Here is a 20,094-nt window from a genome sequence, read left to right as displayed (position 1 = left end):
TATATTTTAAAAGTTGCAAATCAACCAGTATGGTTTGTGATTTGACAGAGCTGTAAAGCACGGTGCACCACACTGAATCTCCAGTGTGCAGACGCAGGAAACAGCACGGAGGAGAAACCAAGCTCCGTCCTCAGGAGAGGACTGTGACAAGGAGAAGGGCTGTGGATGGCTGACTGATGGAGGAAGTGGGAAAAGTGAGGAGGAGGAAGAGGGAAGGCACCATGATCTAGAAATAACCATGAACGGCACCCATCAGACTGTGTGGGGACCACTAGTGATTCTGGTTTACCTCACTCAAGTCTGGTTTCTCCTAGCATGATGCTGGTCCAAATCAGCAGCCCAGTAACATGGCCTCAGCCCTCACTCTGACACCCCTGAGAACGTCCCACTCCTGATGTCCTGCTGCACAAGCAGGAAATCTAGCACTTACACGCCTACGCTGCTGCGATGCCTTTACTTACTGGCATTTTTACTTGAAAGGATGTAGGAATAAGAATCTGAATAGGAAACTCTAGTGTAAGGAAAGATCGAGGCTTACTGCTGAGAGCCTCTCTATGCTTACATCGTCTTGGAGGGAGCGTCACAGACCAGGACGAACTGTCTGGCACGCAGTCTGACGTTGCTAATGCGTGTCAGTACTGTAAGGCACAGGTCCCAACATCAGGGCAAGTGAGAGAATAACAGTGGCATACCTACAACCAGGAAGGAAGATGACCGTGCAGGGCATGTGGGCTGAAGAAAGGCTAGAGCCTCATACTCATAGATACTTTTAAGACCAGACGGACTTGAGCGTCCATAAGAGCTGATCAAGAGGAGTCAGTGTAGAGCCGGCGCCGTGGCTCAACAGGCTAATCCTCCGCCTTGCGGCGCCGGCACACCGGGTTCTAGTCCCGGTTGGGGCACCGGATTCTATCCCGGTGGCCCCTCTTCCAGGCCAGCTCTCTGCTGTGGCCAGGGAGTGCAGTGGAGGATGGCCCAAGTGTTTGGGCCCTGCACCCCATGGGAGACCAGGAGAAGCACCTGGCTCCTGCCTTCGGATCAGCGCAGTGCGGCGGCCGCAGCAGCCATTGGAGGATGAACCAACGGCAAAAAGGAAGACTTTCTCTCCGTCTCTCCTCTCTCTCTCACTATCCACTCTGCCTGTCCAAAAAAAAAGAGTCAGTGTAGAACAAGAGTGAAGATCCAGCAGGAAGGCTGATCAATAGGAGTCAGGGCCAGAGCACAAGTCTGCCCTGAGAGACAGGAAATAAGCAAAGATGGCAACACCATTCCACTCTTGAGTTTCGGGAGCAAGCAGTGGAGAAGGCTTCTGCTTTCTGTGAACAGCAGGTGGGGTGTCGGCTGTGATCGCAGGGGAGGGGCTGAGGGGCAGCCTGGAAGAGGAGAGAGAGGGTTTAAAACGACTGTTGAGAATGAGCAAGAAGGAACAGGGGAGACGTGGAAACGCTGCCAGCTGGGAACCCAAACCAATAAAGACAGACGTGTATTCATTTTATTAAGGATGGGGGTTTTGTTGGGAGAGGTGTGAGAGGTCAAGGAAGCAAAGACACTGAGGACAACGGCAACTGCCAGTGAAATGACGAACCTGGGCTGTCCCGAGGCAGGGTGTGAATGAAGGAGGACACCGATCAGGGCGCAAAACGCTCAAGAAGCTGACGATGTCAAAGGAAGGCTACCCACAATGACAGGCAGGGACAGCTAGACAATGGAGAAGGGAGCATTTAAATTTAAAAGTCAGCGACAGATAGTTCCAGGTGCTAGGATGCTGGACTCCTCAAAGTTGCCGTGGCAGCAGGTTGGTGAAGTAGAGAACTAAATAAACATCACTGTTGCTGAGTTGTTGCAGAAGGCATTCTCAGATGGTGAAAGCCACCTTGGAGGAAGCAACTGCCAAATTCAACAGTGAGCAGGGACCATAACCAGGAGCTGACAACAACAAAGAATGGTGGATAACCGGATAGCATGAGTCTCAAAAGGGGTTTGAAAACAAGGAGGGAAAGAACTGAGCTTTAGAAACATAAGTAGGGACTTTGTCTCTCTCTCTCTCTCTCACTGTCCACTCTGCCTGTCAAAAAAAAAAAAAAAAAAAAACATAAGTAGGACCAAAAAAAAAAAAAAAATTAATAATGGCAACCCCATGTCCCAACCCAGGGATACATGTAAAAATGAGCAGCACTCATTTGAAAACAGTAAAAGAAAGCAGTGTTGTCAGGAGAAAGCCAAGCAGGAAGAAGACAGAGTGTCAATAAAAAGACATTGAGGATGTGGATATATTTATTGACCTTGGAACATTTTTAGAGTAAGTGTTAGTAAGGAAGGGAAGACGGATGGTTTAAGGAGGCTGTTAGAACCACGGAGAAACATGGCCGTAAGAGAGGCCAGACCCTGTGGCTTACATCTTGGGCGGTGACCAAGGACAATAGGGATGTGGCGCTGGCCACAAGAAGATGTCCATAAGGGAGCCCAGCAATCCCTGTTGGAAAGCAGAGACTTAAGTTCCAGGAGGAGTTAGCCACAGCCAGACTGAATGCCTTCCAAGAGACTCCCGGTCCAAGTGAATAGGCTGGAAATGTAATTACTCGGTTCCTAGCACCACTGCCACATGTTAGCAACTTCTCTGGACATGGGGAGATTTTGTAACCTCTTTGAATTCCTTGCGCACATATGTAAAAAAAGGACAATAGCCATCTCACAGGGTTGTTGTTGAGGATTAAGCAAAACCAGGCACGTGAGATACCTTGCTCAAAATAAAAACTATCATGCACCCATTTTCTTGGGTCTGAAGTCTAAGGGCTATTTCACAAACTGACACTATCATAAGATTAAAGAATCTGACCCTTAATCAAACAAGGGACAGTGGAAGTCTTCCTTCCTAGCCCCTTTCCTGAAAGACAATCAGGATCACGGGTTGATGTTCACACAGTCCAGGGACACCACCACTTCTGCATAAGAAAAAATGCCTGGTATGAGCTGGCCCTATGCATGTGTTTCTCCATGGTCTTCTTTGGACTAAGAACAGAGAACCACAGAGCCGAGACTAACAGAGGTGTAAATTCTCCAGCTGCTCATCACCATATAAGGACTCTACAAATACTTGGATGTTTTTGCACAAATCTGTTATGTCCTCGGTCTCTATTCCAATCCAAATCAGGACCTGAAACAAGTCTGAAAGCCTGTTAAATTGAGAGTCAGATTTAGAGAAAGATATTAACCTTTAGTATGCAGATTCTGAACTTAAGAGTTCATCTTGGACAAGGAATGGAAGGAAGAAAGCAAGGTTAAGCTGTGATCTGTGGAGTTTTTCAACCATCAAGTCTCTTTCCCCTCTTCCAGGTTCTCCTCCAAACAGCCCCACCTTCATGACAGGACATACCTCATCTCTCAGGTATTCTGAGAGCCTGAGTCTCTCAATCAACATTCCCAACTTCTATCCCCACTTTTCAAAGTTGGAAAACAACACTAGCATTGTCAGAATGTCCAAAGTCCCTTCTAGGCAGTTATGCCATCTTAGAGAAACACATGAGACACTTTTCAACTCCACTCTAGCTACCACCAATTGGACTAGGAGGTAACATCCCACACAAGGGCAGCCAATGACAGGTGCAGCCTCTGTGATGTCTGGCATGAAGATGAGCTGGGCCACATCCTGCTCTTCAGACTGTGTGACCAGAAACACAAGAGAGTGAAACAGTAAGCAACAGAAGTAAGGTGAAAAAAAGAGACAGGAGTAAAGATAAGGAACCTGGATAAAGTCAGAGCAAGAGGAACAGGTAAAAGCTGCAAAGATAAAGACATACTAAAGAATAATCGATACAAAACCAGATGCCCACAGCGGAGTTGCAGAGGGAAGATCCACAAACTTTTACAGGAATGTGATCTCTAGGGCCATCCTGGATCCAGAATCAAAATGTCTACAGCTCCAACTACAGACAAGGTCCAGAGTAGAAGACGAAAATGGACACAACCAGAATCTTCACGAAAAACAGAGTAAAAACATGAGTATGGAAGAAGGCTATAGATCTTTATAAAGTCTATAAAGTATAAGAAAAAAGGGGCTGGCATCACGGCACAGTGGGTAAAGCCGTTCCTTGCAATGTTGGCATCCTGTATGGGTGTGAGTTTGTGTCCTGGCTGCTCCACTTCCAGTCCAGCTCCCTGTAAATGGACTGGGAAAACAGCAGAAAAGGGACCAAGTGTTTGTGCCCCTGCCACCCACATGGGAGACCTGGAGGAAGCTCCTGGTTTCAGCCTGGCCCAGCCCTGGCCATTGTGGCCACCTGGGGTATGAACCAGCACATCGAATATCTTTCTCTCCATCTCTCCCTCTCTGTCAAACAAACCAATCCATCCATCCATGTATCTTAAAGACAGAAAGAGGCTGTGTTATCAATCAATCAAGAAAGAGGCTGCATGGTAGAGCCTGGTGCCCCTGCTACCACCTGCACAGACAATGACCACTGCCACCCGTCCCACTGGGTTAGGACCAGCTATACAAGTAGGCCACAACCTCCAGTGAGCACATTCATGCCTCAGTTCTGTGGTGTTCTTGGCCACACATTTAGGGAGTTTGTGATGGCAATGGAGATCACTGCCAGGCAATGCAAGACAACTGTGCAGACAATGAACTGTGGAAAATTATTACTATTCTACCACGAAGCCCCCGTGTAAAAATGGCCAGCCAGCCAAAGTGTTGAACTGAAGGCCATGGAGCACTTTACTCAGTGTGGCCCAGGGTGGGGAAGCCTCAGCGCACTTCCCTATTATTTACTGGACAAGAACTGCTGCTTCCTAATAGGAGGCTCATTTCATTTCCCATCATCCATCACTTCATACTCAAAGCACTGACAATTTCAAGCGGACTACAGCGAGGTAGACTTCAGTTTCTCTGCATAATTGCTGTACTCCATTTATGAAAGTCTCATATAATTCTATTAACTGGTTTTTACCCAAGTTAACATGGCTCAAATGAACCACTTAGCTCATGCAGAAGTCACACACAAGAACATGGGATTTCTTATTACATACAACCCAACCAAAACAACCTTAAGCTTAGAGAAGACATTAAGACATATGACTTCACCACCACAGCAGGAGTATGGAAAGGAACTTAGGCTACTCCTGTGGACAGAGAAGGCATCCACGTTCTTACTGGCCTTTAGACGATGGTGCTGCACCAATGACTCACTGTGTTGATGACTGGTTAAATCTTGAAGTGGAACTTGATATATGTCCTAGTTTGTTATACATGTTAGTCAGCATGTTACTTGGTGAAGGAGTATCAGAAAGCAGTTTTACCATTACTTTATCGGGCCATAAGTGGCATGACAGAATTACGACCACCATGAATGAGTAAAGATCAACTCTCTGGATACCCAGCAAAAGGTTCTTGGCGTTTCCCACTTAAAATGTGCTTATCATCTGACCATGTGACCTTTCCTGAAATGCTGCACCTTCAAGTTTTATCTTCTCACCTACCAGAAATTTACCAACACCTAAGAAACTTAGAAATAACCAGCATAATACTTGATATCTTAGTATCATAAGAACTAAAATCAGGACAGGTATTTGGCACAGCAGTTACAATGCCACTTGGGGTGCTCGCATCCCTGGGTTCAAGTCCTGGTGCCACTTCTGATTCCAGCTTCTTGCTACTGTTCCCTCTGGGAGCCAGCAGTGAGGGCTCAAGCAGGTTGGTGTCTGCAACCCATGTGGGAGACCCAGACTGAGCTGTGGGCTCCTGGCTTCAGCCTGGCCAGCCCCAGCTGTTGTGGGCATTTGAAGAGCAGATCAGCAGATGGAACACCTCTATCTCTCTCTGCCTTTTAAATTAAAAAATAACGCTAAGATAATTTTTTTCAACAATTAAAAATCCCAGGAACTACAAACACTCTAGACCTTATGTGGTTTACTCCTTGAAACACTAAGAGCAGAGGCTACTAGGTTATCAGCCTGGTCACTTTACATTTACATCTCCCACTTTCATACCAATGCAGATCAAGTTTGCTTAACCTCTTTTTTTTTCATTTTGCCATGTCTTCTGATGATTATTTAACCTTTCTATAAGTCTTATTTTGCACTATTCAGGAAAACCTTCGTTTTGAAAATCTGTATTGTGCAGAAGCACCTGTCTTTAATGTTTCTGGCAGAAAAGCCTTAGAATTAGTTTAATGTTCGCATTCTGAGGTTTAACAGGGTAGGGGTAAGGCTGAAAAAAAGAATGGGAGTGAACTCTTCAGTATTTTTAGAAAAATGTTACCTTTGTCTTGTGTAGAACTTGTAGAAAATGTAAATATGTAAAAGGTAGAACTGTATGTGGCTTAAAACAATTCTTGATCATGAATTCTCTTAAATTCTTACAACATTTTTCTATACTTACCCAAAGTTGTTTACCAATTCATTTTTGTCTGAAGTGTGATTCTTTTTTTCCTTTTTCTTTCTAACCTTTCTTGGAAAAATCAAAGTGGGTTTCTACTACCAAGTTGAGCTAACATCTAATATTTTATATTTTATAATATCTGCATACCTGGTAATTTGTTTTATTGTGAAAAATCATAAGATGGAGATGTATATTAATTTCAGTTCAATCACATGTTTATACTATATATGTGAATGTATGATTACAGTTCTATGGGAAAAGTACTTGGTCAGGGTTTACCAGCTTATATAAACTCAGTTTAAGAGCCTAAACATCTACGTAAATAATGAAATGCATAAAAAAACAAATAAATAAACCCTCAGATAAACGTTGGATAAAGAAATTTAAGGAAATAAATAAATCTTTGACCTCATTGTCTGAATCACAGAATAAGAAAAAATCCTTTAGAATTGAGAGGTGATGTTTTAGAAATGAAGCATTAAACATCAGGAATTTGTGTGCTTCAGCACTGGTCTGGTACAAAACATTTTTAGACTGATATCAAAGAGAACAGCCTTGCCCCACGCAGGCTCTCCCTTGGTGCCAGTGCCATTGTGAAGATGAACTACAGATCAGTCCATCAGGGAAAGGAAAAAGATCTTTATTATATTCTAATTATAAAAATATACATTTATTCAAAATTTAGAACAGTACAAAAATAAATATATTGAAAAGTACAAGTTTCATTATGATCCAGCCCCTGAAGATAATCCTTGTTATGGGCTTGGTCTGTATCCTTTCAGACACCTTTATCTGCATACATAATAATATATTTTGTATCACCCAAACATTCATATCTTACAAAAATATTCTGCAACTTACTTTGTTTTCTCTCAATGTAACATTCTTTCTATATAATCACATACAGATCAAACATTTGTTTTCACAGCTGAATAGCATTTCACAGCATGGGTTTATCAGTTTATTTAACCATTCTCCTTTTGACATTTAGATTATTGGCATCTTTTTTTCCTAATACAAGCTTTTCATTGAATAAGAGTAAACAGGTATCTTCCACATTTGTATAACTATCAGATAAAATCCCAGAAGGGCTGCTTCAAAATGACATCCTCATCTAGGGACAGCAAGCTGAAACTGATCATGGCAACCCGCTGTTGCCGTGGAACATGAAGGCTTTGCCAGTCAAGTCCCAGGGCTCCCGACTTCCTTGTGAGGGAATCCACCAGGTGGAGGTGGCAGGCGGGAACTGCCCCCCAGCCAGAGACCCTCATCTGCATCCCAGCCTAGATGGCCTTACTGTAGCAACGGATCATTTGGAGATTCCAGAATGAAATTTGCAGAACACAAAGCAAAGAAATTGAGGCATTGAGGCATGCAATTCATTCCATTACAATAAGATGTGAAAGACGCAAAACTATTTTTTTTCGATGTTTGATGTACCTTCCGTATAATGTAGTGAAATGGCACTGGATTTCATAGTGATCCCGCGGATCTGTTCATCTTCCCTGCTGTCCATGTACCGTAGCTGGAAAAACGTAACACATGCACCCTTACTTCCCAATGAATTAAAATGTAACATTAAAATCAGCTGATTTAAGCTTGTATCTTAAATACCTAATTTTAAACTACAGACTTTCTTTTTAAGGGGCAGAGGGTTGAAGAAGGAAAGTTGGCCAAAGGAAGAGAACACAGACAGATTGAAAGATATTACCACTAGCAACTCATGAACATACTCAAAAACCGCACACCCTCCCCCGAGTGCTGTTCACTCGAACTTCAGCCTCGAATGTCTGGGCAAACTAAGAATAATGCACACCAAGGAGCATTTGGGGGAATTCCCTTCCACTCATCAGGAACACTGCCATTCTTTTTCATGTTTTCCCCACAAAAATGCAATGCCAAGGGATGTCTGACAAAGACTAAGGACACTGAAACACAAGGTCTCTACAGGCAGGAAAAGCCTTAACGCTTTTCCCCAGTCAACAGATTTTAAACACATTTAAGAAAAAAAGAAAGGTACAGAAGGAATGAAGAACATCACCATGCAGCTGATGGCTTTTCTAAAGCTTTAATGCCTACCTGTAAGGGTGCGCTGCTTGCTAGGCTCTGCAACGCATCAATAACGGCAGTGGCTTTCCTTTCCCGGAGAACCCAACCCTTGCCAGCTCCGCGGCCCTAAGCACACAAACCTCCTCCCACCCCCTCCAGAAAGATCTCCTGTTCTACCTTCTTCCTCTCCACTTTCAGACTTTACAAAAACTCCTGTTTTTTATATTTACTCGTTTTTCTCATTTAAAGCCTTGAGAATTACTTATTGACATGGGGTGGCAACATTCATTTATTCACATTAATTCTGTTGTTTTTAGAAAGGCTTCCACTCCCACAGCTCTGGCAAAACTTCTCAAAGACACCAATGACCCCTGGCCAAGGGCAATTATCTTTTTCAAGGTTCACTTTTGTTGACCTAGAAGCCTTTTATTTTATACATTTTATACATTTATACATTTCATACAGCCAAATGTTTCTAAGCACCAAGCTGTTGGAAAACATGTATAAGGGTATCAGTAAAAATATAATAACAATACAATGAACACCTGTGGAAATAGCATCCTATTTATTATTATTTAATGAAGAAAAGTTTCTATTTTTGAAGTCCCCTTGCACCAGGCTCATAGGTTATCACTACCCTGAAATTTGATCTTGATCATTCTCTTGCTTTCTTTATAATTTTTGAAAATGCATTATATCATTAAGTAATATATCACTTAGAGTTGCAAATTTTAAGCCTTACATAAAAGGAAGCATACCATATGTTAACATCGTATCATTTTGTCCAAGATTCATCCACATTGATGGATGTAGTTAGAATTTATTCATTTTCATTACTGTAGGATTCTACCTTACAAATCTACCACATCTAGTTTATCCATTCTATGAATGATGGACATGTAAACTGACGCCAGTTTTGAGCAACTGTAACAGAAGTTATTATTCTTATTATAAGAACAGATGGGGGCATATCTCTTGAATCTACATAGAAAGGGAATTTGAGTTATTACATTTGTACATCTTCCAAATGGTTTGCCAAAGTACTTAGACTGATCTAATCTCTCAACAGTAGAGGATTACTTTTGCAATGCAAAATGTCAACAAGACTTGATATTGCATATCTCATGATTTTATATTACTTCAGTCCAATTATTAATGGAGCTGAGTATCTTTTTATAAGTTCATTGTGGGGCTGGCACTGTGGTACAGTGGGTAAAGCTATTGCCTGCAATGCCAGCATCCCATAGAGGCACCGGCTCAAGTCCCAGCTGCTCCACTTCTGATCCAGCTCTCTGCTACAGCCTGGGAAAGCAGTAGAAGATGGCCCAAGTGCTTGGGCCCCTACACCTGCGTGGGAGACCTGGAAAAAGCTCCCAGCTCCTGGCTTCAGATCGGCGTGCTTGGGCCGTTGCAGCCAACTGGAGAGTGAACCAGAGGATGGAAGACCTGTCTCTCTCTGCCTCTCCTCCTCTAAGTCTTTCAAATAAAATAAATAAATCTTTAAAAAAAAAAATGGGTTCATTATATTGAGCATTTGTTACGCCTCTTCTGTGAGTTTCCTATATTAGATTTTTGTGCATCTTTCTACTGGCTGTATTACAAGTTTGTTTTGTTTTGGGTAAGAGTTATTTATGGTCTCTGAGTACTAGTCCTTTGTCAATTACTATAAGTTTGTTATTAATATTTTTCCCCAGTTACCAGATTTTTTCCTTTCCTTATTTTTGATAAATAGATGTTCTTGATGTAGTTCAATTAGTCAACTTTTTATATAATAGCTCACACTTTTATCTTTTTTTTAAGTGGACTACACTTTTATTTTTAAAGATTTACTTATTTATTTGAAAGCCAGAGCTACACAGAGAGAGAGGAAAGGGAGGGAGGGAGAGGGAGAGGGAGAGGGAGAGGGAGAGGGAGAGAGAGAGAGAGAGAGAGAGAGAGAAAGAGAAAGAGAAAGAGAAAGAGAGAGGGCGGAAGGAAGGGAGGGAGGAAAGGGAGAGAGGTCTTCCATCTGATGGTTCGCTCCCCAACTGGCCGCAATGGCCGGAGCTGTGCTGATCCGAAGCCAGGAGCCAGGAGTCTCCTCTGAGTTTCTCATGCGGGTGCAGGGTCCCAAGGACTTGGGCCATCTTCCACTGCTTTCCCAGGCCACAGCAGAGAGCTGGATTGGAAGTAGAGCAGCCGGGACTAGAACCCGTGCCCATATGGGATGCCAGCACTTCAGGCTAGGGCTTTAACCCGCTGCGCCACAGCGCCAGCCTCTCACACTTTTATCTTAAGATATCTTCCCTTAAAGTCATGAGAGCATTTTCCTATATTATTTTCTACAAGCTTTATAGTACTTTTTAAAATACAAATATTTTAACTGTACGACTGACTTTTTGGGGGTGGTCAACAGTAATCCAATTTCCTTTTTTCACATGGATAACCAACTGCTTAAGGTCCATTTATTAAGAGGTTCATGTTTTTTCCACTGAAATGCAATGCCAACTCTGTGATAAATGAAGCTCCTACAAATCTATTTTTAGGCATAATCTTCCAGGTTATCAATTTTCCACCTCTACTGATTGCAAACTGCAGGTTATAATATGTTCTTAAAGGTCTTGCCATCTACTAGGACACATTTCCACACCACCTTCTTCCTCAGATGTTTCTTGGTTATTATCAGTTTACCATCTGCTGTACAGTTCAGATTTTTAAATCAGTATATCAAGTTCAAGTTTTTAAAAAAATCTGTTAGAATTCCTTAGGAATTGCTAAATCTTTAGCGCAACATGAAAAGTTGTCACTTTTGTAAATATTGAACCTGTTAATACATGAACATGGTATACCTTCCTTTTATATTTTCTTCAATTTCTCACAGATACATTTTCAGTTTAAATGGCACACATTTTTTATACTATATTTTCTACTTATTGTTTATATACATTTATTTCAATGATTTCTGTATCTAGAAATGCTTAATATCCTAGCAATTTATCTATATATTATTAAAGTTTTCTATAAAGTCATATTATCTGTCAAAGCATCTGTATCTTCTTTTCCAAAATTCACTTTATTTCTCTTGCTTGCCTTACTGTTGCGGCTAGAATTTCTAGTAAATCTTAAGTTACAATACAATGAAGTGATTGGTTTGACAGCACTGTCCTGAATATAAATAGAAAAGGTCCAACACTTCATCATTAAGCTTAACCTCGGCTGTAGGCTTTTTGTAAATATGCATGAGATTATGAAACTCTTCTACATCTTCTTTGTGAAGAGGCTATATCACAACAGATGTTAAATTTTCTTGAATGTCTTCTGTGTCTATTGAAATGATCATAATTTTCTTCCTTTAATCTACTAATATGTTGATATTATAGGACTATGAAACCAATCTTGAGTTCCTTAGGATAAAATCTGGTTATGAAGCATTATCTTTTTCTATCTGTACAATGCTGGATTCATTTTGTTAAGTGATAATTTTTTTATCTACAATCATCAGGTTGGTATGCAATTTGCTTGTCTTGGTTATCCCTTAACAGTCCTTTGTATCAAAATTACGTCATCTGCATATGATCTGGGGAAGATTCCCTGTGGGGGTTCTCTTCCCTATATTTTGGAATGATTTAAATAGGAATAAAATTGTTTTGTTTCTTGAATGTTTGACAGACCAGATGTTTCAAAGTATCTGGGCTTTTGCTCTGTGGAAAGAGACATTTGCCAACCTATTCAATTTCTCTTTTTTAATTTCTTTTTTTTTTTTAATTTAATTTTTTTTTTTTTTTTGACAGAGTGGATAGTGAGAGAGAGAGAGAGACAGAGAGAAAGGTCTTCCTTTGCCGTTGGTTCACCCCGCAATGGCCACCGCGGCTGGCGCATCTCGCTGATCCGAAGCCAGAAGCCAGGTGCTTCTCCTGGTCTCCCATAGGGTGCAGGGCCCAAGCACTTGGGCCATCCTCCACTGCCCTCCCGGGCCACAGCAGAGAGCTGGACTGGAAGAGGGGCAACCGGGACAGAATCCGGCGCCCCAACGGGGACTAGAACCTGGTGTGCCGGCGCCACAGGTGGAGGATTAGCCTAGTGAGCCGCAGCACCGGCCCTTTTTTAATTTCTTAAAGTGACTATAGAATTATTCAAGTTTTGTATTTATTCTTGACTCCATTTTAATAAGTTATAATTTTCCATACATGTTAGACTTTTCCATTTCACCATTTTTCAATTCATGGTCATAAAGTTATTTGTTATGACCTGTTATTAATTTTTTAAAGATTTCATTTATTTATTTGAGAGGTAGAGTGACAAAGAGAAAGAGGGAGAGACAAAGAAAAAGGTCTTCTATCCATTGGTTCACTACCCAATGGCCACCAAGAGCTTCTTCTGGGTCTCCCAGAAGGTTTAAGGGCCTAAGCACGTGGGTTATCTTCTACAGCCTTCCCTGGTCATAGCAGAGAGCTGGATCAGAAGAGGAACAGCGGGGGCATGAATCGGCATCCATAGGGGATTCCGGCGGCAGAGGGTTAGCCTTCTGTGCCACAGTGCTGGCCCCTGTTGCTACCTTCTAACCTGCAGCACATTCTTTCCCAGTATCACTCATGTCCGTTCCTTCTCTTCTTTTGCATCAGTCCTGCCGATATCTGTCAGTCATATCAGTCTTTTAAAGTCATTCATCCAAAAGCATTTATTTATATGTTCATACCATACTTCATTTATTCCCCAAATACACTGAGTCACTTTAGTACCAAAGGTGACTCAATAATATTAATTAAAAACAAAACAAAAATGCTTTGTCAAATAATCATGAATCACCTATATAATTAGTAGTAATTTTTTTAAGTTAGTAGAATGACTGGAAAGTATGTGTGTTCCCATATATGCTCTACCTATTCTCTATAATTTACATCTCATATTAACATAGGGTATGATATATATTTTTACAACTGGTGAACCAGCACTAATATGTTATAATTAATTAAGCCCATAATTTACATTAGAGTTCACTCTTTTTTGTTTTTTGTTTTTTTTTTTTTTTTTTTTTTTTTTTGACAGGCAGAGTGGACAGTGAGAGAGAGAGAGACAGAGAGAAAGGTCTTCCTTTTTGCCGTTGGTTCACCCCGCAATGGCCGGCGCACTGCAGCCGGTGCACCACGCTGATCCGAAGGCAGAAGCCAGGTGCTTCTCCTGGTCTCCCACGGGGTGCAGGGCCCAAGCACTTGGGCCATCCTCCACTGCCCTCCCGGGCCACAGCAGAGAGCTGGCCTGGAAGAGGGGCAACCAGGATAGAATCCGGCGCCCCGACCGGGACTAGAACCCGGTGTGCCGGCGCCGCAGGCGGAGGATTAGCCTATTGAGCCGCAGCGCCGGCAGAATTCACTCTTAAAATGAGTAATGGCATGCACCCAGCATTATTATACTGTATTTGTTAGCTGTGTCAATCTTTTTCAGTAACTTGTGGTTTTACTGATCCTTTCCATAAAATGTCTGTATTATTCTTCGTTAATTAGATTTTATTATTTTTTTTCTTGTACTTACTTTAGAATTCTTGTACTTAGAAAATTTCTAATTTTTCACATGGGAAAAATACAAGTATTCCAGTATTTCATCCCAACTTTTTAAGTCCTGCAGCCTCCTGTAGATAGTCTGAGCTAGCTCCCCACCCACTCCACCTCAAACACCCCACTCTACCTGCAGGTCTCCTGGGTCTACTCTGTTGTTTCCATTTTGCTAACCATCTCCTCTTCTCTCATTCCCTGTCACCTGATCACTACTCCTGATTACAGCCTAAATGAAGAAGAGGAACACCTTTTTAAATTTTTCTATCACTACCTAAATTATTAGAAGGCCTTTCAAGTCACAACTAGAATCACAGATCCCAGATTACACTCCTGCAAGCACTACTCATCTCAGGCTTAAGAACCAATTTTTTTTTTTTTTTTTTTTTGGTACTTGGCTACCCTTCAAGGTCTTCCTTCTGTAATCGGATATTCTCTCTACCATAGTGTTTTCTCTTCTGCTAGTCTCTAGGGATATACCGCACTCCAATCAACACAACACTCGACCTTCATCTATGTTACTTCCCACCCTCTTCCCTGCCCACTCTTCAAATCACCCAACTCATCCACCTCTGAATAACTTCTTTTTCTGTAAAATCTTCCACAATCATGTATCATTTTATTTGTTGCAAAAATTCACTTTTGCATTTATAAAGCATTACAAAGCAGTAGGAACTTTTTCTCAACATCTATTTTATCTTACTAGCTTCTTAGATTCAAGAACTATGCTTTAGACTTTTTTGGATCACTAAAGAACACAGCAAGTGGTTTGCCACTTCAGAGACAGCTAAGACTTAGGAAGAACAGCACTGAAGAGATGTAACAGCTTACCTTTCCAGCCAGGCGGCTTGAGATGATTCCATTGCTGGATATAAGGCAGTCAGCCAGAGTAGTTTTTCCTGTTAAAATAACATTTGTTCAAATCTATGTATTTTCTATATATTTTTAAAGGGATGGAAAGATGGACTGCACTTACAGATTTAATATCTGGTCATAAGCTGGCTTAGCAAAGATTTTACTTTTACCTACGCTGGGTAACAGAAGGAAAAAGGGAAATTTTAGAGTTTTATTAGACTTCTGGACAGTATACCATCTGGAAAGACACAGATATTAAAATCCTACAATGCTGCAATCTTAGCTCCAACCCTGTGGATCTCATCAACCTCACCTGCAAAGGTGGCAAGCAACTTTTATCTAAGCATTTTCCTTAAACTGAGGCAGACTTTACACAGCGTAAAATGCATGGACTTTTTAACTGATAGGGCAAATCAAAATACGGACATCTGACAAATGACTTCCATAGTTCCTATAACCTGTCCCAGCCTCAAGAATTTGGTCATATTTATCACAGCTATTGTATCAATCATTCCATATCTATGATAGCAATCGTGCTTATAAACTTAAGCCCTGATAACTTGGAATGGCAACAGGACAGCAATAATTTTTGTCTATGAAAAAAACAACACAAGGCTGGGCTGTCTGACACAGTGTTCATGAGATTGCTTGGAACACCCACATCCCGTACTAGGTGCATGATCTGCTTCTATCACTGTACATCCTGGGAGGCTCAGACGATGGCTCAAGTATTGGGTCCCTGCCACCCACGTAGGAGACCAGATTGAGTGCCACGCTCTGGGTAGCCTGGCCTGGTTCCAGCTGCTGCAGGCATCTGGCAAGTGAACCAGTAGATAGAAGATTCCTGTCTCTATGTTTCTCTGTCTTGATAAAATACTTACTTAGCAAAGAAATTCAAATAATTTACCCAGATATCCTACTGTTTGCAATATAGCCTTGCAGAGGTCATCAGCTACACGGTAGCTACCAATGTAACCTAGTATCCAAACCTAAACCTTAGGAATCCACTTAAAAATGAAACAAATTCTTTGTATACTCAAAGAACATTTATAGTTACCTTCATTAAACAGATTACAGCTAAAGACTATACAACGTCAAGTGGTACAAACGGCTAACTTGGTTTAAAGAACGCCAGAGTAGCTGGGTTGAAACAGGAGGGTATTTTCCTTCAAGGCAAGTCCTAATCCTACTCCGGGAACTTCAGCAAAGCTATGGAATTGTGCATAGTTTGAATCACTAACCAATCAGTAGGAACACTGACGAACTTTAATACTGGCTCACTTGTTGGCTACAGAAATACTGTGTGGCAGCGTATAATCCTCCAGCATCATTTTCCTACTACCCAATAATGGAGATTTCATTCTCAAACATATATTGTTCTAGAATATTAAGTATCATAGCCATATCCCTAGACAGAACAATGTTTGCACCTGAGAGCTATCCAATAAATATTTGTTAAATAAATGAATGCATCACAGATTTTCTGGGATGACACAGTTTAACATAATTTTAAAGAATAAATTTAAAGTGAGTTGGTACACACACACAGTTGACTTTCCATGATTTAATTCATAAAGCAAAAAAAAAATGTCAGACCTCCTATCTTGAAAATGTGAGAAATATAATTATAAAAACTCACAGGGCAGTTCTTCCTGGATTTCTACATAACATTGATTCTCAGCTGGCTTCTCCTGGAAAGTGACCTATTATCTCTTTCTGTCCCCACACATCTTCCCTTCACTGTTCTATCCATAGCACAGCCACCTAACCTCTTATCTGCCTTTCATTCTTCCTAAGCACTCCTACCAGCCAAATCATTTTTTAAAAAAGAATTCTTTTTATTTTGTTTATTTGAAAGACAAAGTTACAGAGTGGCAGCGGGGGTGGGGGTGGGGGTGGAGAGAGAGAGAGTCTATTTGCTGGTTCACTCCCCAAATAGCCGCGATGTCCAAGGCTAGGCCATTCAGAAACCACGAGCCAGGAACTTCATTGAGGTCTCCCTCAACAACACCGGCCCTCACCTTTCTAATACACTTTTTTTTTTTTTTGACAGGCAGAGTGGACAGTGAGAGAGAGAGAGAGAGAGAGAAAGGTCTTACTTTGCTGTTGGTTCACCCCGCAATGGCCGCCGTGGCTGGCCATGAAGCCAGAAGCCAGGTGCTTCTGCTGGTCTCCCATGGGGTGCAGGGCCCAAGCACTTGGGCCATCCTCCACTGCCCTCCCGGGCCACAGCAGAGAGCTGGACTGGAAGAGGGGCAACCGGGACAGAATCCGGCGCCCCGACCGGGACTAGAACCCGGGGTGCCAGCGCTGCAGGCGGAGGATTAGCCTATTGAGCCGTGGCGTCGGCCTCTAATATACTTCTTGACCATGCTACCATGCATTATTTTTAGTGCCCAATGGCTTCCTATTGCCTCATAAAAAATGTTAATGATCCTTTTCATGATGAAGCATTTATCTTCCTGCCAAGGGCTTCTCATCATCATCACGTGTGATCTTCCCATCTACAAGGTAGGTAATAGTCTTCAGACTATGTTATAGGTACTGTACAGTGAAGCTCCACAAGGCGAAGCAACTTGAAAACAGAATTCTGAACCCAGGTTGTCTGGGTCCAGAGCCGGAGCATTTGACCCTTACACGCAGAGCTCCACGAGCTACGGCCCAGCCTGTCCTCACCTTCAGGATGATAGACAGGTTTTACTTTACACGCTCATTCCTGTCCCTGTGCGGTGGCTACCCAAACTACAAAGCAGTCAGAAACCCAAGCAGGCTGAGCAAGAAGTACTGCTACAGCCATCAAAAGTCCACACATCCGCGTTAGCTACTCCTGACCTCCCAGAGCCATGGGCCTCGGCCACATAGGTTTACTTCTCCCCCAAAGGGTCATCTTTAGCTATGCTGTGAAGCCCCTAGCTCCCCAACCATCAAGCGTGCCCAACCCTTACAGGCTGTGTTTTTCTCACACATCTGTCTCATTTCACCAGGCCTTACCCCAAGACCGCCTCAACAGCTGGACTGCTGTTCCACTCATAAATTTCTACCTACTGACATCCCAGGCAAAATACCTTGAACTTGGCAGATCTCAATAAATATCTGATGAGTTAAACAGGAACATATAATACAAGCTCCAAGACTATAGACATTTTAGAAACAAAGCTATTTAAAATTTTTTTCCAAGCCTGGGCATTTGGTCTAGTGATTAAAATTGAATCTCATATTAGACTGCCTGGGTTCAAGTCCCATCTCTGGCTCCTCATCCCAGTCTTGCTAATGCAGACTTGGGTGGCAGCAGTGACGGCTCAGGTGATTGGGTTCCTGCTACCCCTATGGGAGCCCTGGACTGAATTCCCAGCTCCTAGCACCTGCTCATGGCTCTTTTCAGGCATTTGAGGAGTGAGCTGGTGGGATGTGAATTCTATCTTCCCTGTCTCAAAAAGCAAATGAACTATATATATATATATATATATGTATATATATACATATATATATATATATACACACACACACATATATAATTTTAAAAAAATAGGGGCTGGCACCGGGGCATAGCATGTTAAGCCATCATCTGCGATGCCAGCATCCCCCAGGGGCAGTGGTTCCTGATCCAGCTGCTCTACTTCTGACCCAGCTCCCTGTTAATGGCCTGGGAAAAACAGTGAAAGACGGCCCAGGTGTTTGGGCCCGACACCCGTGTGAGAGACCCAGATGAAGCTCCTGGTCCCACTGCAGTCATGTGGAGTGTGAACCAGTGGATAGAAGAGCTCGCCCTCTGTCACTCTCAAATAAATAAATAAATCTTTAAAAATAAGTAAGTAAAAAAAAAAAAAAATCAGAAAATTTTTTTATATTTTAACAAAAACTCAAGTTCTGGTTTAAAAGACAACCTGATACGCTACACAGAATGAACCATCACGTAAGTGAATTCATTTCAAATGCTTTACAGCATACTTCTCTGACATCACACAAAAAGCTGTAAAAAGATATAAGGGCCAGCGCTGCGGCGTAGTGGATAAAGTGGATGCTGTGGTGCCGGCATCCCATATGGGCGCCGGTTCAAGTCCTGGCTGCTCCACTTCCCATCCAGCTCTCTGCTATGGCCTGGGAAAGCAGTACAACATGGCCCAAGTTCTTGGGCCCTTGCACCCACGTGGGAGACGGGGAAGAAGCTTCTGGCTCCTGGCTTTGGATCAGCGCAGCTCTGGCCGTTGCAGCCAATTGAGGAGTGAACCAGTGGATGGAAGACCTCTCTCTCTCTCTCTCTGCCTCTCTGTCACTCTGCCTTAAAAATAAATAAATACATCTTAAAAAAAATAAATAAAGAAGACTTGCGTCCCCTCCCGCGAACTGTCCACAGCCTCACTCCGCTGAGACGCGCCCGCCTGGCCGCTGAGTGCGACAGGATTCTCACCGTGGTCAACGTGCGCCAACACACAGATGTTCCTGATGTTGGCAGTGTTCTTCTGCAGCTGAATCATCTTCTCCAGGCTACTGAGCACCATGGTTCCGCGGTGCCTGTGAGTCACAATTCAAAGTGCATTACAAAACGCGCACCGTGGGGGAGAGGGGGTTCGAGAAGTAGGGGCCAAAGGGAAAACAAAATGCAAATGCTGAGAGCCCAGGAGACGTCTCGGAGTCTTTCAACTAAGAACCCTGAGGACGGGGCTCAGTGGGCCGGGCCCAAGCGCGGGGCGAGCGCGGAGGGCAGGTTCGCCGCCCCTGGGCTGAATCACCCCGGGCGGGTGCGGGGACTCTGCCCGAGCGCGCCTCTGCGGGCCTGGGGAGTGTCCGCCGGAGGGAAGACAGAGGCCGGCCGCCCTCCCCGGCTTCAACCTCCCCCACGACCCTCCCCGCCCCAGGCTCGCTCGCGGCCACCCGAGGTGGACAGGCAGCGGCTTCGCGACTGCGCACACCCGCCAGCCGGAATAAAGTTTGGGGCCACGTGCTGACCGGCCCAGCAGGTGCACCGCAGCAGGTCTATCCTGCCTTCCCGCAGGGAGCCCTCCACCGCACACCCCCGGGCACCCCCCACCCCGGGGCTGCGATGCAAGCGACGGCTCGGGCAGATGGCCGCTCCCCACCTGGGCTCGCCCCTCGCGCCGAGCCCCGTCCCGCCCCGAGCCGGGTCCCCCAGCACGGCTTCCGGGCTGGCCGCGGAGGGCGCCAAGCCCCCGAGCGCCGGCTCGCACCCACCGTCTCCCGCCGTCGGGCCAGCCGCACTCCCACCCTCAGTCAGTCCAGGACGCTCCGTCAAGTCCCGAACACCCGCGCGCCGGCGGGGCGGGGCGA

The 20,094-nt window shown here is 43.5% G+C and overlaps 1 protein-coding gene across 1 annotated transcript in view; it reads right to left on the bottom strand.

Annotated features, from left to right (window-relative positions):
* EFL1 (elongation factor like GTPase 1) overlaps positions 1-20,086 on the bottom strand; it is a 143,431-nt gene extending 123,345 nt beyond the window's left edge. Inside the window, exons 1-4 of the mRNA XM_062206334.1 lie at positions 19,999-20,086; positions 19,217-19,320; positions 14,785-14,852; positions 7,817-7,901 (exon numbers count right to left, since the gene is read on the bottom strand). Coding sequence (XP_062062318.1) covers positions 7,817-7,901; positions 14,785-14,852; positions 19,217-19,307 — 244 coding nt within the window. The 5' untranslated portion in view covers positions 19,308-19,320; positions 19,999-20,086. The remainder of the gene's footprint in view (positions 1-7,816; positions 7,902-14,784; positions 14,853-19,216; positions 19,321-19,998) is intronic.
* Positions 20,087-20,094: the final 8 nt, after the last annotated feature.

The sequence above is a fragment of the Lepus europaeus genome, chromosome 11, assembly GCF_033115175.1.
Source record: "Lepus europaeus isolate LE1 chromosome 11, mLepTim1.pri, whole genome shotgun sequence".
Classification (NCBI taxonomy): Eukaryota; Metazoa; Chordata; class Mammalia; order Lagomorpha; family Leporidae; genus Lepus; species Lepus europaeus.
This window is presented reverse-complemented; position numbering and strand designations above follow the sequence as displayed.